We start from the raw sequence: 23,046 nt of genomic DNA on the forward strand, positions 1-23,046 counted from the left end.
GCCCGAGCGGTGCTGGCGGGACGGCAGGAGCGGAGCGGCGGGGTCCGTGTGCGGCGCGCTGCGGAGGAAGGCACCGGCCGGCTCCGCCATGTCCTACTGCAGGCAGGAAGGTGCGCCCGAGTGTCCTCACAATGTCACCCCGCCGGGCGGGCTTGCTGTGAGGCGGGCGGGGGTGGGTGCGCCGCGGGGTGACCGCCCGTTTCCCTGAGGGGAAGGCGCAGCCGGAGCAGAGAGGAGGCGCGGCAGCCACCCCCGGTCCGTGTGTGGCGGCGGCAGCGCTGCCTCTGCTCCCGCCGCGACCTTTCTCCTCACGGAGGGCGGGAAGGGCGGCGGGGCCATGAGGCGGCAGCGCGGTCCCGGGCGTGTGGGGACGGCGAGGCCCCGCGGCGGGCCCGGAGCGGCCGGAGGTGCCCGCCGGGACCGTGTGTGGCTGAGGCGGGCGGGCAGGGCAGCTCCCGGCCGCGGAGCGCCTGCTGCCCGCAGGGGATGCATTTATCCCAGCCTAGCTGAGTGGCCAGAAGTGTGGGGTTTTGCCTTTTGAAGGTCGATGGGCAGGGCGGTAGACTGCGAGCTTTACTATATGTGTATCGTGTTGTGCAGGTGGTGGTATTTATGAGGCTTGACCACCTCTAAAAGTGGGAGATGCGTAGGTAAATGTCTATATCTACATATATATATATAAAGATCTTTGCTCTCTTAAGTCATGTAAAGTGGCTGAATGTAACGTTTCAGACTGGAAAAAAAGCGCCAATAGTTCTAAATGCCATTTTTATGTTACAAACTTGGCCACATACTATGAGCTGTATTGAGGTGCTCATAATGTATGGACCTCTTTTACACTTTATGTTGTGCTTTGTTTAATTTTGCAAGATCTGTAAGTTGCTTTATGCAACCCTACAGCATTGCAGTGACGGGGTTAGAGTTCATGTGTTTCTAGCTCCCTTCATATAATAAATGACCGAACATTCCACATTGTAAAGTTTGCTGGAGTACAGTGCAGAGTAGTCAGAAAACTGTTTCTGTTTTTTAAAAGGTGTTAGATTTATATGTTTTTCAGATGTGTTTAAATGCATGGTTACTCAGCAAGGTTAAGTTACTGAACATCTGCTAGCTGAGGTCACACTGAGGGGCCACGAGATTCTAATTTCTCATATGCCAAGTTACAGTAGAGGCCTGTATGAATTTGGAGAATTCTTGGGGAATTTACAATTTTTTCCACACTCAGAGTGTGTGTTACAGCTTTGCAGGGTTGTTAGAAAACTAAAACTACTGAAGTTTCCAGCCAAGCCTCCCCTGACCTTGCTATTTAGTTAAATCAAGAGCAGGAAATTTGCTCCATTGGATTTCCATCCCTTGTAATGTTCACAGCACCTTTCAGTGTAGTTAGTTCTCTATGGTGATGGCTGTCCTCAGTTTTTTTTCAGATAATTATAATTAGTGTGAAATACTACACTAGTCTTTAGCAAAAACCTCTGTTATTAATAAGTTCCTGTGGAACACTTTACTTCTATTTATTATAGTTTCACTTTTTTTTTTTATTCTAAACCTGTCACCTGTGTTAGTCCTGGTGTTGGAGTAATTTGAGTTTGTTTTGAAGCAGCTTTTTAACTTAGCAGTTTAGTGAATTGTACTGTTTATTACAGGACATTGCTATGAAAATTGGAGCTTTAGAATAACAGTGTGTATGTGTTCCTCTGAACTAGTAACTGTTCTCATTGAAGGTGATTGTTAAGTACAGCAGTTCATTCTCAATATTATTGAATCACATTGAAAGTCTCATTACCTTGTAGTGTACAGCAGTTTTGTAAATGACTCTTTTCTGTCTGAGATTTCTCTGAACTTTTGCTTCTTGTGTCCTCCATGGTAGGAAAGGACAGAATAATATTTGCAACCAAGGAGGACCATGAGACACCGAGCAGTGCTGAGCTGGTTGCAGATGACCCAGATGACCCTTATGAAGAACAAGGTCAGTAGTGAGCAGAAGAACAGAAGTAAGGGGTGTTACATCATACAGAAATCCAACACAAAACAAACCCTGCATGAATTAGAAAAACTTTAATATGTTAAAGTCTGAGGGCAACTGGTTATGCAGTAAATACCCAAACCCTTGGCAGTTTTAACTGCCAGGTTAGGACATCACTAATGACACATTTTCTTCCAGTATTTATTTTTCTACACTTGTAATGATTTTTCTTAGTGGCCTGTTCAGATAATCAGTTGATGGCTTTTAGTTTTGATTAGTGGTCAGAGATATGGAGGGATACCTTTTCCTTTTATTGATAAAGTTTGAGCCTAATCAAGTGAGAATTATGATCATTTTTCCTCTATTTTAGGTAACAGCAGGCAATTTTCAGAGAAGCTGGAGTGAGTTACATATTATTGTCATTGATGTGAGCTGCTCACTTGTCTGTGAGCAGCTGAAATTGCCTAATATGGCAATCTCTGAATATTTGATTTAATATAAATCAATATCTGGCTAATACTATAATGATAGCAATATAATCCATATCTGTAAGTGCCACATGATGGGTAAGTTAAAATTATTGAGTTTTCAACTATAATCATCGTGCCTTGAAAAGATAAAAGTTTTCATGAAGATTAAAGTTCTTGTACAAAGTATATCTGACCTGCAAATAGAGATTTAAGAGAGCAGAACACTTCTGAGACCAAGACTTACAATATTTTGGTTGTGTATTTTAAATAATGGGTAAATGAAATATACTTCCAATAATGATGATTTAATACATTTTGCCCTGGGTTAATAATTATCATGAAAATGTGAGTTTAGGTTAATTTTTTTTTTCTAATTGCCTCTATGTTTGCAGATCTTTTGGTCTCTTCACTTTGTGTGAAGGGATTTCATTGGTTTCAGCTCAACTGAAGCAAATTCTTCAGACTTTGAAACTTAGTTAGAAAGGTATTATTTCTCAAGTGTCTCAGAGACCTTTAGAGGGCAGCATTTAAGCAGTTTAGCAGCTGGAGTTCACAGGGTCTCATTGTTAGCTGATATGGTGTGTACTGTAATTTGAACCACACCTTCCTACGTCATCAAAATTAACTTTTTTCGTACATAGGTTTGTGTGGAAATGTTGCTGAATTTATCTGCTTTCATTACAGCTGTATGTAGTCAGTTATATATCCAAAAGCTTTTCTCACTTGCACTGGTAAGTCTGTTGATGTGCTGGTGTCACATATATTTGGGTAGTGGTTTGTTTCCTAGCAGTCCTGCACTTACAGAATGTCAGGTCACTTTCTTCCTCAGCACTGGATCCGAGAGGAAAGGGGGAAAGCCAGGAGCTTTTTATGTCACCTTACAGTGACAGTGTGTGTCTGTGGGATTCAAAATGAGAAACTATAAACTATGTTTTGGTACTGTCAGTAAGTTTGGGTGAGGATTTCTTGTTGTGTGATTTTGTTTGTTAGTTTGTTGAGTTTCTTCTTAGTATGTGGTGAATTACTGCTGTGTTTTTAAGTCTGAAAAACCTCATGAATGACCCAGGGCTACAGTGCATTAGATCAGAGGAGAGAAAATGGACATATCACAGAATGTAGCAGTAGGGATGGAGCTTATGTGCAGGAAAGACATGGGCAAAATGGTTTGGAATATGTTGAAATGCTGAAGCTCTGGCTTGCATGGCTTTTATTTAAAAGAAAATTGGGAAGGGTTTTCCTGTACCTAATGTAACATGCAGGCTTTTCTAATTTAGCTTCTACTTGCAATAGAAGACTTGGTTCAAATTGTGTTGTATAATTAACTGTAAGGGGTCTTTTTGTAAGGACTCTGCTCTGTCAAAGAGACCAGTCATATCTGGGAAAGAACAGGTGCATTATATACACCTGCCATAATCTACATTATTTTCTAATACACCTCAAACTTGTGTTTGAGGTTTGGTTTTGTTGTAGGGGCCTTTTTCATACTTGAGATGAACATCTAGTTTGGTATTTGGTAATTTTTGATAGTTCTTATTTTGTCCCAGACATTAACAGACATTAGTCTTTGAGCAGTCTACTTGAATCAGTAGATTGGTCAGGAAAACTTGTGTTCTGTTTCCCTTAGGATAAAAACCAGTTGTGTACTGCTCTTATTTCTGTCAATATTTTGTTGTTGTTGTATCAGCTGGGTGAGTTTGGTAGGCAAAATGTTAATGACTCACTTTAAGCTGAAAACACTGAAAGAAAAAAGCCATGAGAAATGAAAAGGCAGACAAACGGAGTAAGTTCAGGTTAGGATTTCATACTGCAGTGAAGATCACAGTTCACTGTCTGTGCTTTTTGACAGCTGTGGCTGATGGAAACAAATTAAGGATTCATTTGCAGTGGTTTTGAAATAATACTGTTACTGTAAAGCATCTTTCTAGTCCTGTGTGTTGCAGATGGTGGAATTTAAACATGAAAGATTCCTGGTTTTCACTGAAATCTTGGCTGCCTTCAGTTTGAACATTTTTTTTATTTTATTAAGCTTATATGAAGAAGGCAATGATGAGTTTTATGCATGCAAAGTGGTTTTTATTAGTGTTACAGCTGTGGTGGGAAAGTTGGATAGAAGTACTTATAGAATTGGACCTCAGACACAGATTGTTGCTGGTCTTTCCCTTCAGTTTTTCCAGACTTGTTCCTGTCATCTGATTTTATAAACAGTTTTAAAGTGGTTTCTAGAGGGGGACTGATGAAGCCAAACTCCACATTCTTGTGAGAAAGAACTTGATGAATGATCAGATGTACAGGACTGTTTCTGTGACTAATGATGTCCCTTTCAATCCTGCTTCCTGTCATCTTGCACTGTGAATCCCTGGCAGATAAGCTTGTTATTGGATGTGTTTGTCATGTTACAGGGAAAAACTCTTCTCAGAACAGCAGTGGGACTTCATCCCAGCGAGCCCAAGACAAGTGTTGACACAGATGCAGGTGGGCCTGCCTTTGCCCATGACATGAGCAGCTGCCATGAGCCAGGAGAGTTTAGGTTGTGAGATGTCAGCAATCAACTGCTCACACAAATCCTCATCTGCAGTGATCTAAACAGGGTTATTTCTTCTTCCACGAGTGCAGGTTCAAGTAGATTGTGACTCACTGGATCAGTGAGGTTCAGGCTGCATTTGAAAGAAGTTTGAATTCAATTTTAATAAAAATAGTAATCCTATCTGTTGCAGGCTTGCAACTCAGGAAGAGCAATGGATGAAATCTGTTTCCGATTTAATTGTGTTCTAAGCTTGCTGATGGACTTACTCATTGATGTGTGAATTCTGCTGTGATTATGAATGAGGAAATGCTTGCTTTAGTCATCTGTATTTTTGTTTTGTTTTTCTAAAGCATGGTTTCTGTGCACAGAACTTGTGAAACTGGTGCTATATCAGTGATAAAATAGGTGTAGGTCAGTGATCTTGTGATACCATAGAATGTTTTCTTTATGGGATAACTCACAGTAAGATTTGCATGTTTACAAGGCAGGTGTGGTTCTAAAAGGACCAATCTATTTTAAGATAATTATTTTACAAGTAATTTTATTGCTCTACTGTCTTTAGGAGCATTCCAAATTGTGGAGTTTTTTTTTATTAAAGTGCTAGAAAAATGACCTTAAATGACTAGTTAATATTAGTGAGGAAGAATATAGGACTGCAAAATCTGGTTTACAAAGCAAATTGTATTTCTTCTATGCCATATGATTAACATCTTTCTGCTTTATGTCATCCTTGGCAATGAGGAATCTGACACCAGCCACTGATTTTATTGTCTCAGAAGTCCTGCTTCTCCTCCAGGCAGCTGAAGATGCTGTGATGCATTGGATTGGGTGTATATTATCAGTACAGTGAATATTACAGATATTTTGCAAAACCATCTTGCTAAATAAAGCATGGTCCATGGAAAATGACAGTATTACTGCAGTTCACTGAATCATGCTAAGGACACTGTTACTTTCTGTAATGAAAAAAGAGTCTGATCAATGCTGAGATTTGACTGACTCTAATTTTCTGCTCAGCTGCATTGGCTGAGTTAGAGAACATCTCTGATTAATTGCAAATCACAATAAAATATCCTTTTAATATAGAAATAAAATGATTGAGCTGCTTTTGCTGTACCAGTCAAGATTCATGATATTGCAGCCTGGTGTCCAAGGAATTTCACATGGGAGTCTGGAACTTTCTTAACCCACAGGACAAAGACAAGAAATAAGTTTCTTGAGTTCTCTGACAGTATTTTAGGTAATGTCAGGTTGTATCAGTTGTTAAATATAATTTCGTGTTTGAATCAGAATTAATTCAACTTTTTTGTCTGCCAGTGGTATTTTCATACCCCCTTTTTAAAGGGAAGGTGCTTAAAATTAAAGGTTTATGCACATGCTGTCAGCTTCTGCAGAAACTCAGCATGGAGATGAAGTTAGAAAAGTCTGCTAAAGAGGAGGAGAGCAAAGTGTTCAAGTGGAGAAGAAACCAATTGGATCATAGCATAGTAATTCTCTTGTTCTTCCCAGATGAACATACTTGTGTATGTTCCTACCAGTAGAGAAAGGAAATGGAGATGTATTTATTGCCTTAGAGAAATGCATTAGAGACTCTAGAAGCCCATAGGACCAAGTCTGTTATATTGAATTTCTAAAATCAGAGGAAAGTAGTTCTTCAACTTGATGTTTGACCTTCTTTGTATAAATCATTTGCCATCTAGAAGAACATATGCCCTTAAATCTTCACCTTGCCAGTCCACCAGTGAAGTATTTCTGTCAGGACTTTAACTGTTCCAGAGCAGAGGTTTACAGCTGTTCCAGTTTGGAGTCTGAAGTGACACTTAACTCCTTTCAGTTGTGTTCTAAAGTACAATTTGGTTTCTGGCAGCCAGACAGGCAGGCTTGCTCTCAGGCTTGCTATTCCTTGTGTTCTGTGGCACATGACTTAATCTTTACAAATACACTGATTTTTGTTTTTGCAATTCTGGTCTTCCAGTTGAAATTTGAAGGGCGAAAGTTGTGAGTTATGATTTCAGAGCTTATTTCAACCAAGAAGAAAAAGGGATCCATTTGATTTGATTTAAAAGATTTCTGGTTTTAATACTGGATTTAAAGTCTTACTATTTGTATGGAATGATTTTAATGCTTGCTTGTTCCCCTGACAGTCTGGCAGATCGATTGACTTGACTTCCATCTGTTTTGCAGTTCCCTTAGAATATTCTCAGTGGTCTGTAGACCAGGGAGAAGGACTTAATTCAGAGATGGATAGAGAACTAATCTCACTTGTGCCCATTAAAGGATTATACTGATCAGAGGGAGAAACAGACTGGCTGGGAGGTGAAAGGTGTTTATCAGCCTTGAAGCTGCAGAACTAAGATGGCATTATAAGTGCTTGAGTTCACACCTGCAGCCCAGCAGCTGTCACTGAGTGAAATCAATGTTTGGAAGGTGCATTAACTTTTCTTCTCTCTTGTTTGTTCAGGATTGATATTGCCCAATGGAGATATCAATTGGAATTGCCCATGTCTGGGTGGAATGGCTAGTGGTCCCTGTGGGGAGCAGTTCAAGTCAGCCTTTTCTTGTTTCCACTATAGCTCAGAAGAAATAAAGGGATCAGACTGTGTGGACCAATTCCGTGCCATGCAGGAATGCATGCAAAAATACCCAGATCTTTACCCTCAAGAGGATGAAAATGATGAGAAGTCCAGCAAAGATTTGGAAGCTGCCTCTATGGAGGCCTCTGCTGCCAAAGAGGAGGAAGGATCCAGCTAATGAAGATGCAAGGAGGCTGTCGTCTCCATTTCTCATTTTCAGACATGGACTTCTGCACTGTGTCTGTCTTCTGAGTAGTGAGGAAATGTTTCACCATATTCTGTGCACTGTATCATAATAAATAATTTATTCCTGAAGGAGAAATCTCAGAGCTTCAGCCTTGCAGATAAATACTGCAAAAAGAGTGAGTGTGTGTATGTACTGTGTAACCTGGTTTGGGACACAATTAAAACTTCAACAGCTGTTCTTTACCCTCAAGTTTTCCTTGAGTTGTGACTTGAGTAATGTCTTGAAGTACATAGCTTTCAACTAAAATTCCACTGGCACACCAGGTCTATCTTCATTTCAGTATGTTCTGATCAGTAGCTGCTTTTTATTTAATGTGTTCTGTTCTATCAATAGAAATTACATTAAATGATTGTTTTTCCTTTAAGATTTCTTTTTTCTAAAGTGATGCAAGACACTGAAAATGGTCTAGGTCTAGAATTTTAAAATAATTTCAAATGGTGTTACTAGATTATGGTTGCATTTTACTACTGGCATCAGATCAGGACTGCCAGGAAAATGCTGAAATGCAACATCTTTGATTTCATTTACTTACTGTGATGCCTTTTGCATCTTTAAAAATGGTGTGTTGTGCTACTGATGATTCAGATGAATGAAAAGAATGTTGGTCACTGGCTTTATTTTTGCTCTGAAAATACAGCTTTTGGGTTCCTTTGGTTATTACCTTCTCCTTCAAGGTATAGATGGGCACTTGTAAAATACTTTGAGATACAATAAATTGTTACCTGGTGTAATGATCTCAAAACAGATACTGTGACTTAAGTGCATATTAAAAAGAAAATACTTTTTACCCTCACTGGAAGCTCCTGTGTCTTTGTGGTGTGGTGTTTTGTTTGGTTGGTTTTTGGTTAACACTGATTGGATTTGAGAACTGTTCCATGCTGTAGGCAGATCTCAAATGAATTTGTGGCTTGTGAAGATTGGTTGCTCCAGCTTGTCAGATTTTTATTCTTGTCTTATTCTTTTCTTCCCAGCCCAGGCAGGAAGGCATAAAAAACCTAAAGCTTTTTCAGTAGCTGTAGTAGACTGGACCATGAACCAGCAAATAAACATGAACAGCTATTAAAATATTTGAAAATTACTTAAAAGGTACAAATAATTTAATAGTTCAATATTGTTTAATAGCTGCAGATAAGCTATACTCCATTGTTTGTCTTTCTGAGCAAAAGATAGGCTGTGAGATTTTTTTTTTCAAATGAGATTGTAGCTGTGGTTGTTGGGTTTTTTTCCTCTCCTTGTGTTGGCTACCTCACCCAAAGCATAAAAGGTTGTAGTGTCAGTAATGCAGCCACAAAGTCCAGCAATGTTTAAATATTTGCCTTTCTCTGTGGGCAGCACCCTGGAGTGCTCAGCAGCATTAATTCATATAGCACTTATATGTCTGGCTTGCATTTCGGTGCCACTGATGTTTCTAAATGTTTGAGGAGAATTTTTGTCAAGTTTTACAGTGTCTTTAAGGTGTTTGTATTTCAGTGCAGCTGTTGGATCCTCAGAAAAAAGTTTGTAGGCAGTTAAGTGGCTGACAGCTACTTTGTTCTGAGGGCAGTGATAGCAGGGACTGTGCATTGCTGCTTTCCAAAGAAACAAAGTGAGACAGAACTTCTCAGTGTGGCTCTTTCAGGCATAAGAGGCCAAGTGCCAAGTTAACCTGAGTAAACAGGCACAAAAGCAGCAGAGATAATCTTTGGCACTTAGGCAATAGATGAACACTGGGCACTAAATTAGAAAAAAATCACATGCACCCAAGCTTCTGGTTGTTCAAATGGAAATCTAGTGCCCTCTGAGGAAGCAAGAGCTGTTTGTCAAGGGGTGCTCTGTTCTAACAAGTTGCCTCTTCTTTCTTTTTTTGCTGTGCTTTTTTTCCCTCATTGCCTTTGTGCTCTAAAGTGTTTGGATTTATCCTCTGCAACTGTATTTGTAGCATCTGTGTGCAAAACATAAAATGTGAGAATCTTAGCCTACAGTGGGTAGGGATGTGCACCTAATACTGACAGAGGGACTTGAGGCATAATCTGACACTTTGGAAGAAGGTGTGTTCAGGATGGATTTGCTGCTTTCTGACTGTTGTGCTGCATCCAGTACAAATATGAAGTATGTATAAGGATCTTAGACCAAAAACTGTGAAAAGCACTGTGTAATGTGTTTGAAGTGTTTTGAGAAAGGAAGTCATAGCTTTAATCCTAAATAGTTCTTTGTGGATTTTTTTTTTTTTTTGCTATGTAAACTGATGCAGTTGTGAATGCATAGACAATGTAATTCCTTGTTTCTGTTTCCCAGCATTTGCTTAATTTGATTTTTCTCCTGTAGTTACATGCCCCAATTTTAAATCTAAAATCAATCAGTGGTTATTTTAATATATAATAAAGATGATAAAATGATCCTTGGCAATACGTGACAAGCTTGTGAAATAAACAGATGGTAAGCTGCATTTTTATTGTGTGAATACAAAACTTAGAGCTGCAAATTTCTTGTTTTAATGTGTTTCTTATATATATATATATTTTATAAATAATATCTTAGTTTTCTGTCTGCCATCACTGAGCTACTGGTTCTTGGAGAGAGAGTAGTAGATTCAAATGGGTTTGAGCAATTGTGTTTATAGAGTAATTTCATACTGATTTTATGTTATCAGGTGCTTTTGTCAAGTCATAGGCACTGCTGTGTCAGGTCACAAGTAGTTCTTGGGCGATAAAGAAAGCTTTCACTATGAAAAAATTGCTTTTTAATTCTGTGCTGTTAGTTGATCTTTGGCCTATAAAAGCTGCTGTGCTGAGCATGATTAAATGCTTATAAAAGTTCAGCTAAAAGAAACTTGCTTGTTAGGATGGGATTCCTGCAGTCCACTTAAACTTGAATCAGTGGTGCATGTATTACATATCCTGATGTGGCCTCTAAAACTTTAGATGATCCTTTAACAAAACATAGATTCTAAAATGTAAAAAATACTGAAAAAATAGTTAAAATTAGACAAAATTGCATTTTCACAATTAAAAGTTACTCAGTAGTTTTTTCTGCTGTTCTCTGCAGTACAGCCTGAGGATATTGCAGAGACCTGACTTCAACTTGTGATAGTAACTTTCCTAGAGGTATGGCCTTGCTTCAGGTGCAAAAATAACTTTTTTTTTTCTTCCTGCAAAAGGAATGATGAACAAAATGGTGGCTAGAAGGAGACATTTATCTTGCAGGCCATTGTAGGGATCACTAGATCTGGGGATCTGGCAGGGCTGTTTTGGAAACAAGATCTATATCCTGAGCAGTTCTGACTGAGAGTGTCCTTGTTAACCTGACAGCAGTGTCTCCTGGTTATCTGAGCACTGATCTGATCACACGTCAATGAACCTACTTATTCCTAGGGAAGGAAAAAAAGGAATTTGTGTGCTTCCAGAATCTTGTTTTACCTCATTAAAATTCTATCACTGTTAGTGTGGGACACTGTAGGGGAGCTACCAGCAGTTTGTCATTTATTCTTAGTCAGCTCTCCTCACTGGACATGATTTCATTTTGTTGAACAGGAGCCTGTCTGCAGTTGTTTTTCAACTGCTTTTAACCCCTCTGGAGCTGATGTTGATATTTTGTTGGTGTTGGTGGAGCTGAGAGAAGACACACCCAACAGAGGCAGAGTAGAGGAGTGCAGCAATGATTATAGCACCAATGTTTGGTTTTAAAATGGCTTATTGTAAATCAGTATTGATCATCTGTGAGCAGACAGCTAAGGAGGGCCAAAACAAGGAGCACAGGAGGATTTGTGGTGATTCCACAGTGCAGATTAACCCAGATGACACAACAATGAAGTGAAGGGTAGGTGGACATAGGATTTGTTGTATCCTGAATGACAGGTCCCGTTATTTGTTTTTGAATGTTACAAGTTCCTTACAGCTGCTAAGAAAGGTAAAGCATTCCCTCAAACTGTACTCATTCCCTTCATAGAATGCTGTGTGGAAAATGGGTGCTTGATTTCTTACTCTGTGGTTCCAAGATGTATTTCTACTAGCAGTAGCTAGTAATGCTAGTAAATGAATGTGTCAAAAAATAACTTATTGACAGAGAAGAACTATGCAGATGTTTACCCTCCCCACAAAACCACCAGTCTGGCACAAAAACAATAGAGGTGTTTGCTTTAATATGGTGCTGACTATAAACCAACATGGAATATCCTCATTGTCATTAAATAAGATCCCCTACAGGTTAAATGGTCCTGTTGAAAAGCACATTCCTTAGGTTAATTGTAAACCTACACTTGAATTTCATTTCTTCTCAGAGGCCCTTTGAGATCAGACTGTAAATTCATGTACAGGTCTTTATTGATATTTGAAAGAGAACTAGTTAATCTTTTTATTGTGAGACAATTTCTGGAGACAGTAAAGAAAGCAGTTGCTGGGCTCCTAATTTCATAAGGCTGACATTTCAAATTCTGCCAAATGCCTTGGTTAAAAAGTGTTTTATTGCATTAATTAAATAGCTTGTTGGAGATGCCACATTGTTGGATACCAGTTTAGGTAACAACAAATAAATTATGAATTGAAAGGGGGAAAGCAGTGGAGGAAGGGAAATTTCCTGAAAAGGGGGGAGGAGGGAACACTAGAAACACTGTTTATATCCTGTTGAGAAACAAATTGGAGCTTTTTTCTTTCTTAAAGATCTGCCTGTCATCCATTTCCAAATGAGCTGAGGATATTTCTGCTGTTCAGTCAATGTGAAATTCAAAGTAAAATAGCAGTAAATAGAATGGAAGAGGCTGAATTTTTGTTTTCATTGGTAAAGAGAACAAAACAATGGCTTAAGTTGTAGGCTGGACTTCTGTTGTTCTGCATTAGTATTAGGGTTTCTAGGTGTCCCACTTACCAGTCAGACAGTGCTAAATGAAAACATCTCCTCTTCCCTAGGAGCATTAAAAATTAGCAATGGAATTGAAACATGCAAAAGTAGCATGTGTGCTTCTCTTTCTCTGTAACTCCCTGAAAGAATTTGGATTGATTCATTGTGATTTTTGCTTAGTTGAAGAGAGAGTGCTCCAATCAACTTCATTTGGTTGTAAGTCCTTAAATTTGGGACACACATCTCAAACTTCACTTTCCTCTGTGTTAGGGAAGGATTTAAGTAGCTATCTCTTGATTACTGTAGGATAAAATTGATTTAGAAATAATGCTTCTGCAAAGCAGAACTAATTTTACCTGAAGTGCAGATGTTACCACTCCTGTACTTTTGCAGAGGGAGAAATAATCCTCAGGCACTATGGGAAGGAAGCAGAGCTTCAGCATCTTACCCTGAAGTGTGACCAAGAGAAATAAAGCACAATGAAAGCACTAAGTGCAGTCGAAGGCCAGTGGTCTTGAGCACAGTTGGAGCAGCCAGGTTGCTCTCCCAGAACTACAGCTTACCTCATGTGATACATGCTCCCACCAATCCATTTACCTCCTGTTTCTGCTTTGTGGCTTTTGTAGTGTCACAATTTCAGTATTAGAGCAGCTGCTAGTTCCTCACACTTTGGCTTTTTCCTATAATTAAGGCTTATTTGCAGTTATTGCTGTGAAACGTTTGTGGTGTTGCAGACTAAGTACAAGAGCACAGAGCTGGGTTTGGGATGGAGTTTGAGCCAAGGTGGTTTCTGCAGCAGAGCTCAGCACTAAGCATTGATGATACATGATGATACATGATGCACATCTCTAAAGGACACTGTCCCAAGATAAGCCACACATTTGTTTCTGTAGGCAGTGGGATAATATTGGCTTCTAGAAAGCAGCCTATTATATTGGCATAATTGCAGTCTGATGGTAAATCAGTTTGAGCTCTCTTATATGCTTATTTAGTATTATGCCACTTGTAAAGCTGAAAGAAATTGCTGCCTTTTAGTGGTCACTGATAAATAAAATTTACACTCCCGTAATGAATGTATTATGAAAGCAGTTTATGCATATTAATATCAGTCTCTGACCTGAAGTATGGAAACACTAGTACATGTCTTTAGTTTTGCCTTGTAAAATGATTCTGGCTGGAATCAGGCTTAAGTGAAGAACTGACTTGTGATCTATATATGATGCACTAGGTAATTTTGTATGATAAGGCTGTGCATTTTTTAAAAAAAGTAGTCATGTCCCAAGTTTCCTGTCTAAGCACATGAAAGGAGGGATGGCAAGTCTGCTTTCCTTGCTTCAGCTAGGAGCATGTTGAATGGGAATGCTTGAACTAACTACACCTTTCACTGCAGTGTTACTAAAAGGCAAAGTCCAGCACTGTAATTTCTGAAGCAGAAATTATTTGCATCCAGTTCTGAGAATATCTGATACTTGTTTTCCCAAATATGCCTTCCAGGGTTTCACCAGGCTGTTCATGTTCACGAGGAGTTTGCCAGTCCTAGAGTCCTCCTGGCCTGCTATGAGATAGTCAGTACCTAGTTAAAATAAAGAAAAAAAAAAGGAAAAAAGGGGAAAAACCCTCAGTTAGCATATAGAATAAGAAAGAACCAAACCAGAATTTCTCTATTTCATATGGATCTGGCATACAGCACTTTTGCCAATTTCATCCATCTTCTGCATGTGCCATCTTATGTGTATAAATCCCTGTGCCTCCTGTCACTGCTGGCTCCTGGGCACACAGATGCACGGTGTCAGGGCTGTGCTCAGGGGTTACAGCTACAAATTGATTTCATTCCAGTGGGGCTCTGCACACAGATCTGCAGGGATTTGGCAGCTGCTGCTCATGCCTTTGCCCCCCTCCTGTCTTTACCACCCTCCTTGAGCACTGTGAGCTGGAAAGCAAACATGCTTTGGTGGGATGAATCAAAGGATGCTGCCCCAGAAAGGCTAATCACAAATATTCCTAAGCACTGTTTGCAGGGGAAGCAAAACCCCCAGTGAGGATTTTGTCCTTACCAGGATTGAGAATGGGACATGTGCAGCCCCTGTTGGTCCAGGATTCTGGGTAAATGCTTCTGTTGCTCCGGGCAATTTTCACCTTGCCTGATTTCAGGACCTTCTTCACTTTCACAACAACTTCTGCATGGGTCCCTTTGTCATGAGCAGACAGGATTCTTGCTTTTATTACTGCCAGAAAACATATCCAAATAGAAACCAACAATGAATTTCTAAATTAATTTTGGTTAATGCTGCTAAAAGGTAGAATTTTAACAGCTTGAAAGAAGACATGAAAAATCCCCTAAAGTGCAGTTGTACAGAAAGTACAGTGCTTTTTCATTTCACTGATGGATCTTTTAGATAAATCTAAGGAATAAAACCTGAATTTTTCTTTTTATTTTATTTCTAATAATTTTATTTTTAAATAGTTAGCTCGTCCTTTCACCATGTTATTTAGCAACTATTGTTAATGGGCTGATGTCAAACACTTGGAAGTTCTAGGAAAGCACTTGTATGTGTACAGAAGGAAGGGTGAAAACCCCCAACCAGCAGCTGCCAGTCTGATTTCAAGCACTGATTCTACACTTTATTTTTCCATTTAGAAAACGTTAGTGTTTTGCTATAACACTGGCCTCTCAAAAATTCTGTCCTGTGGGAAGGGACTGTCTACAGGAAGGAAGTCAAGAATTTTCCTATCAGCCATGTCACATGACTAAAACTCCATGATTGCGCAACAAACCAGAAGAGCTATTTTTGTTTTGTGGTCCAACACCTGGTTGCCATGATAAATTCCTGTTCCTTTTAATTTAGTAGGATCCCATAACTATTTGGCATGACTGGCTCATGTAGATCATCCCCTCAAGCAGGCTTTGTTGTCTCCTGCCACAATAACATCAAACCTCTGGATCCCAGAGCTTTCCTTTCTTGCTTCATGTGATGGCATGAACCAGGTGTTCATAAACAACAGTTTAAATACATTCTTGGTAAATGAGCATGGCTATTGAAACCTGCATAATGACTGCAAAAGCAAAGGCATTTTAGATGTGAGGGTTTTTATCATTTTTTCTTGATGCAGAGCCCAATCATTCCATTCTAGCTACCCTTGTGCTGTAAGAGGTAAATTAACTGGCTGGGAAGGAGACACTACAGAGCTTTGCACGAAAAATGCTTTTAAGTTCTGATCAGAAGTTGGACATGTCACTTGACAAAAAAGGCAGAATAAATCCTACCTCTCAGGACTTAACCAATCCTCTCATTTTTCATAGCTATCAGCTGACAATAATCATAGCAGGAACATTGTGAAATGATCATAGTTTGGGGGCATGCTGCCCACTTACCATAAGCGTATTTCATTTGGCAGAAGTCACTGACACTCCCGAGCACCTTCTCTTTGCACACACACTTTTCTAGCAGGGAAACCCCAGAATACAAAAGGTTGGAGAAGAGCCAGGACATGAGAGAGAAAAGAAGAGCAAACAATCATCAGTTATGAAGTTAGATATCTATAGTTCCCATAATCTATATGAACCTTATGAATAAGTTGGAGAGTGAGCTCAGTTATTTGCAAATGTGTTTCTTGTTATATGATAAAATAATTACTCTGAAATCTGATCAGCACTGTCAAGTAAAATGCAGCCCACATGAGGTCTATTGTAGAGGTAATAAACTGATCCTAATGAAGAGATCAGATCCAGCTGTAAATCATGTAAGTAACAAGACCTTTGTTTGATCCCATAACCTAAGAAATGCTGATCCTTCCTGGTGTTAAGGCAGTATCCATCTCAGAAAAGTCAAGTTATGCAGTAAGTGTCACTGTTACCTCTGCCAAGCCACCAGTGATGGCAAGTGCTGATCTTTACAGGGCAGGCAAAACTGAGAACTATTTAAACACTACAGACAAGCTGGAGATAAGTGGGGCACAACCAGTCAGGGTGGAGGGTTGAAAGAACTGGCAACCAAATGTTCCCAAGCTCTGGGCTGTACCTGGGTGCCTCAGTGCAGAAAATCCCTGCTCGTGGTCGTTCCATTTCCACTCCTCTTCGCTCTCGTTGCTCGGGGTTTGGATGAGGTCAGGGATTCGTCCCCCAATGGGGACATTAAAGAAGGGCTCACTGTCATAGCTGGGGACACACAAAGCACAGCACTGCCTTAGGGCACTCAGGGGAGGGAAACAAACAAACAAACAAACAGCTGCCTTTGGCTGTGCCCAGACTGATGAGCTTGCTTTCTTCAGGTTGGGAGTGCAAATATGAGCGAGACTTCATGCCACATAGAGAGATCACAAGGTCTAGGCATTTATTCAGGCCTCCCACTGCTGACTTAGCATTTTTTAAGTACCTATAAATTGGGCCTTTTTTGCTTACGTTTGTTTTTAGGGAATTATGTAACTTAGTGACCATTTGTTGATGTCACTGGGACTTGAGGATGGCTGCAATTGCTCAGCAAATCATTTTACCCTGGGCACAAATGAGAGGCAGACTCTTCCATCTATTTCCAAAGCAAAGATGTGTTTAAGGACCCTGCACATATTTCCATGGGGTTGTGGAAATGCCTATTATTACTGGAAAGATTAATCTGTTTAAGACTACCTTGGACAATGCAGTGGACTTAAAGGTGCAAACGTAACCTAAAAAACCTTTTATGATTTATAGCCTCCTTTTCAAATGATTGTGTACCCTCCAATTGTTGTTATTTCTGTAGAATTAGTTTCATTTCACAGAGTCCCATCTCAGAGTGACCCCAGGGCAGGGTTGCTTTACCCATGGAAGCAGGTCCCAGTGCGCTGGTCACAGTCTCTGGCGCAGTCGCAGGGCCGACAGCCGCTTTCTCCAAAGCCCCAGTAGCCTACCAGGCACCTGTCACAGCTGGGACCTGCCACTCCTGGCTTGCAGTAGCAGAATCCTGTGCGGGGGTGGCACCTCCAGCTGCTGCTGAACGTGGTGTTGGCTGAACCCATGGGCTGGCAGGCGCAGGCTATGGACACACAGCAAGAGGCAACTCAAATTAGGGTCAGCTGCTTAAGTGACATTGTAGCAAGGCTGATAAACTTGTGCCTTCTTCCTCATGCTCAGTACTTTTAAGTCAGAACTAGTAAACATTTCAGCCTACATTAACTTTTTTTTTTCTTTTTAATTTGTTAGACAAAGCAGAACAAGTACAACTGTGAGCATTTGTGTTTGGAAGTCAGCTCTTCCCTACTACACAAATCATGACCACACAGGGTTTTCAAGTGATACCAGAAAGCCTCCTCTGTGTGTTTATTTTGAAAGGGGCTTGAAGGTAATTCACTTTAAAAGTGTTTCGCAGAAGGTTTCACTAGCAAGGACAAGGAAAAGATTTATAGCTATTGCCTTTCCTGTAAACACAGAATTCACAAAACTGCTGTTTCCTCTGGGGTAGATGCAGATTGTACAGGTGGTTCAGATGACCTGAAACGCATTTTCAATTTCTGCCTCTAAAGAGTGCACAAATTTCCTTCAGTTCCTTTCTAAAGTGCTAAACATCACACCATGCAGTACTGTAAGTGCTTAAAGAAGCTAATAATTTTTTTTTTCTACAAATTCATGAGGAGATTTTTTCAAGGTTAAGGTTAGCAGAATGGGAGAAGACCTCTAAACTTACTAGATTTTTTTTTATTTTACATGTAGCTGAGGATGAACAAATAGGAGGAAAAACCTTGAAATCTTTCAAGTAGTGTTGCCAGTTCCACACCAGCCGAGCAACTCAAGGCAATTTGGCAGGAGAACAGATAGTTACAGCCCCATGGGCATCTCTTCCTGCACAGACAATAAATTGTCATAATCCCACACCACTGGTACATTCCTGATGTGACAGCATCAGGGAGGGATACACAGAGAGGTACAAGCCAGCAAAGTTGACTCCTCTCCATCAGGGCAGAACCTGGCTGAGATGGCCAAGCCTCATGCCAGCAGCTCTGCAGAGGTAAAATACAAGCAGTAAATAAACCCACTCTGATGTTCAGACAAGTTTGATCAAAATGAGAACCGAGCTGAACTCCAGGCCTTCATATTTTAGTTGTCTTTTGAATTAAAAAAGCAGCATGTCCTGACTTTTGCTTGTAGCAGACTGAAAGGTAATGCATCACTACTTCATCCATCTGCAAGAGGGCAGAAATAAAAATCTTGTGGCTAAGGCCTGCTTTGACAGAGATTTTCAGTTAAATGTTGGACACCCAAGGTGTTTAGATAGCTTGGATCAGAGGCCAGCCTTTTTGGATGCTTATTTGAACCAAACACGATCTCCAAAGCTTTTGAGGTTTGTCCATCATTGTTTCTGATCAAACTACTTTTCTTCATGAGCTCACAGATAAGAGACTAAATGAACACTCTGATCCCACACATCACTTTCCAAGAGGAAAGGGGGAAATATAGGACTAAAGAAAATTTAAAATGTCACTTTCATCTGCAACCTCATATTTGAAACTCAGGAAAAGAAAATACCTTTTGAAAATAGTACAAGAAGAGCGAGCAATTTTGTTTAAAGGGCATCTCATTATGATCTGCTTACCATATAGTTATTTTTTTCCCCCACGCCCCGTGTTCTTTATGCCAATAATTTCAATAATATTATTCTACTGCCGTGGATGGATGTGGGCCCGTTGTGCTCAGGGGACTGTAGCACAACAGCCTAGGGACAGAAGAGCCACGTGCTGTCACGGGCAATGTGCTGGGCACAAAGGGCGGGCTGGCGCGGGGCAGCAGCCCCGGCTCCGGGAGCACACCCAGGGCTTGTGCTGTCACTTCTGGAGAGCAGGTGGAACACTGAAGTGCTCATTAGCCCTGACAGGTTCAAAGGAAGGTCTCATTTTTTGCTGCTAAACTGGATTTCACCCCCACCCCATTTTTTGCAGGGATGATTACATCACCCTAAAAAAAGAGATTCTTAGTTTGTCAGTCACTGAAAACAATGGGTGTCATAGATTTGGAGATCAGGATGGGAAACACCCTTCCTTCATTGCAGACAGGTTTGAGACACAAGGAGTAAGAGTTTGCCAGCATCAGGGTCACTTGAATCCAGGATGGTTTTCACTGTAATATTGTGATATGTAGGATTTCCCTGTGGAGTTTTCACTTAAAATGTCTTCAATTTCTCCAACCTCTAGGTCTGTCTTTATCCCTCTTATTTCCGGTTTTTGGGTTTCATCAGTGAGAGTCACTTAACAGATGGGTAACTCACATCATTAGACTACCCTATCCCCAGCTGAGACTGGAACCTGATTCAGGAAGATGAGAACTTCTCCTACCCTGTTCCTAAGGGAAAATGTTACAGCACAGTGACTGAAAGCACTGGTAAAAGCTTATGAGGAAGCAGAAAACAAAAGTGCCTTTTTTATTTTGAGGCTACAGTTCAGTAAAAATAATGTTCCCAGATGAACTGTGGGACATATTCTCCAGTTAGAAATTGGGACAGCTTCTGGTGCATCAGAAAGCAAGCTGAATCAGTACATGTACAACACTTTCAGATGAGTTATACAAGTGGCTTGCAAACTCTTTACTCAGTCTGTGTTTATTTAGCATTTCAGCTTGGGTGGGTACATTGTCTGGCTTCCAGAGTATTATGGCCAAAATCCCAGTTGTGATCTAAGGTAACTCCTAAAATAAGAGCCCACATGTCACATGCTGAAGGGGCAGCTGTGGATGACTGGGTTTTTATCTGTTTAACAGTACCATGGATTTGAAAATAAACCTCACTATTAAAGAAACATAAAAGCATGTTTCCAAAACATTACCCTTTAGCATTTTCCAATATTTGACAACCCTTTCCCACTGAATTTTGCTTCTTTTCTCTTGGCAAACCCTCATTTTCTCTCCATCCACCTCCCTGTCTAACAAAACAGCAGCCAGTGTGACAATGGCCTTGTTTGTCAAAGGCATCATCAATTATGTTAGGGACGGTGTGCAGACAATCCTGGCTCAGAGCTGGGCAGTTTGTTTTGGTTCTCCCTTTGACAGTAGCATAGTGAAAAACAGAATTTTACTTTAGAGCTGCCTATTGGTCAGAGTGTCATGAATATCCTCTTGCCTTTTAGTCTCACTCCCATACCAAGTATTTGTCAGACACTACTGTAAAAGGGAGGAGACAAGAAATAATGAAAGATGAATAATTCATACTGCAGTCCCCACTCAAGTCCCTAAAAAATCTGTCTGCCCTCAGCACAGCTGTCTTCCCCATGTAATTAGACACAGATGTAAAATATAATATTGGTTGAAACAATATGGTCCCAGCTTACAGGAAAATACCAGGTGCTCCAAGTAAGTCAATGGCCTATGAGGTATCTTGTCTTAAACTTTTGTCTAATAATACTGCATAAGATATAACTGTGAGCAGACGTGCTATTTGATTTAAAAAAAACCCAGGCAAAATGAAAAATCAAACAGTCTTTTGAGTCTGAAATTTATACATGTGCATCTTGGGAGTATATGATCTAACCAGTGTGATTTTTAAAGCATGTCAGGTGTGGGGATTGACTCTGCCAATGATGTTTCTTAAATGAAGGAAATAAGATAGCTCTGTGTGTGGTCAGGGCTGATTAAGACAGACTTTGAACCAAGATGTGATGGGGCCTTTGTGATATTAGAATTAAAAGTTCACTCCCTCTGCTCAGAAGTAAAAGGATGAGAAGCAGAGCCTTTCAGACCATGTGTGTGCATGTGCATCTGGGCACATTTTAATTTTCTAGCCTCGTTCTTTGAGTAAAAAAAGCTTGTTTTCCTGGAGACCCTTTTCAATGGGTCTACGTGCCTGCATTACTTTTAAGCTAAGCAAAGGGTGAGTACAAAAGATGGTGCCATTTCAGAAGGATCCCTTAAGCCTTGGAATAAGCCACAGGAAAGAGCCAATGATACAGCAGCTTTTCTGACCATTGGTTAGGAAACAATTAGACTTTTGAGTCAAAGCTCCCATACAAGTCTATATACAAACTACTTAATCCTGTGTTGTCACCCCCAATAACAGGCAGGTGTGTGCCTTGCTCAGGGACTCTTTTCATGCCTTTTTTTCTTTTTAATATAGATCTAAGCAGTGTCCAAACAAGGCTCTGCTTATGACCCTGCTCTCATTCATCCCAGCTGATAGGAACAGGAGAAGCAAAGGGATCAGAGGCAGGCTACCTCTGCAGACAAAAAGGAATAGCATATTCACACTTCCATATCAAATTTCAGCAGATTTTTTTTTTTTTCCTGAGGGAATGTCTTTGCAGTCTCACACTGGAGGGTCAGCTAAGGGTGGTTTAGATAGTGCCAGGAGATCCAATTGTTATACAACTTTTTTTTTTTCGGAGCAGATTAAGAGAGAATGCTATTCATTATTATGACTAATGCTTAAAGACTGTTTCTGGGCCTGAGCAGTGTCCTGTTAACTTTCTGGGAGCCTGAGGGGGATGTCACAGCTGAACCTAGACTTTGCTCTGGATGGCAGAGCACTCTTCAAGCATGCTTTCTCAAAGGGATTAGCACAGCATTTCATTCAGCTTTTTCATCAGACTTCCTTTCCCAGCTCAGTATCTACTGTACACAAGGGTCAAGTTTTCATCTCCCATTGAAAGTTATTTTTTCCTCTGAGCTCAAAATTGGAAGATGGGTACTAGGTTGCTCTCACCAAAACCATCCATTCAGTCTGCTGTTTGCAGTTTATTACTGCTTTTCAACACTTGCTCATTGAGTGAGTCTTTCATTAAGTGTTGTTAGTCTGGCACTGTTTGCATGAATTTCTCAAAGTGAGATGATGCCCTGGAATTGGTACACTTAAATCCTAAAAAAAAATGTTAATCCAGAAGTGGCAGCTCTTCAATTTATAATCAGCAGGCTGAGGTATGACAAAAATCTATCTGGTGGTCTCATTGCCTAATATATTAGCAATGCTCAAAGTAGAAACTTTTTTTACTGAGAAACCAGAGTTGGTTTTAGGGTCACACAACCTGAACAACTTGGACTACACCAGATGAGGTTTACTGGCAATGCAAGTTTTCAACCTAAAGTGTAGAGAAGAAAGGCTCTATCCTGAACAGCCTGCAGAACCTCTTCAGTTTAGCATTAGTTGATGATGGTCCTGGAAGAAAAAGCTTCCCTCTATCAAACTGAGCCTGTTCTGACCAAAGCCTGTCTCCATTGGTGTTTCTGGTTTTGCTGTCTCTGGTAATAACCAAAGCAGGGAAGTGTTCCCTGAAAACTCTCTGCAGAGGTGCACTGTAACACAGAGTGCACGCTCACACACTGCCTGCAATCCTCATGGGGAAGTGTTTGGGGATCAGGCCTTCCATCATACAAAGTGCTACCTATTATGGGAATTGGTCAAATCCTATTGTGAGAATTCTCTTATTTGCCTTGAATAAGAGGGAAAAGGCACAGATTAGCCTCCTCCTTCCCAGTTTTCTCTGAAGTCTGTAGTTATGTCCAGAGTTCC

The 23,046-nt window shown here is 40.3% G+C and overlaps 2 protein-coding genes across 2 annotated transcripts in view; one reads left to right on the forward strand and one right to left on the reverse strand.

Annotated features, from left to right (window-relative positions):
* The first annotated feature begins 4 nt into the window (after positions 1-4).
* Positions 5-8,570, forward strand: CHCHD4 (coiled-coil-helix-coiled-coil-helix domain containing 4). The gene is made up of 3 exons (XM_058031685.1): positions 5-110; positions 1,868-1,966; positions 7,419-8,570. Exons 1-3 carry the CDS (start codon positions 89-91, stop codon positions 7,706-7,708), a joined length of 411 nt encoding a protein of 136 aa, XP_057887668.1. The 5' UTR covers positions 5-88; the 3' UTR covers positions 7,709-8,570.
* A 3,626-nt stretch (positions 8,571-12,196) lies between these two features.
* LOC131088109 (netrin-4-like) overlaps positions 12,197-23,046 on the reverse strand; it is a 44,660-nt gene continuing 33,810 nt past the window's right edge. The window contains exons 6-10 of the mRNA XM_058031927.1: positions 17,385-17,598; positions 16,609-16,745; positions 15,963-16,031; positions 14,644-14,814; positions 12,197-14,162 (exon numbers count right to left, since the gene is read on the reverse strand). Of these exons, the coding sequence (XP_057887910.1) occupies positions 14,026-14,162; positions 14,644-14,814; positions 15,963-16,031; positions 16,609-16,745; positions 17,385-17,598 (728 nt within the window). The 3' untranslated portion in view covers positions 12,197-14,025. The remainder of the gene's footprint in view (positions 14,163-14,643; positions 14,815-15,962; positions 16,032-16,608; positions 16,746-17,384; positions 17,599-23,046) is intronic.

Source organism: Melospiza georgiana, chromosome 11 (assembly GCF_028018845.1).
Source record: "Melospiza georgiana isolate bMelGeo1 chromosome 11, bMelGeo1.pri, whole genome shotgun sequence".
NCBI classification, from domain to species: Eukaryota; Metazoa; Chordata; class Aves; order Passeriformes; family Passerellidae; genus Melospiza; species Melospiza georgiana.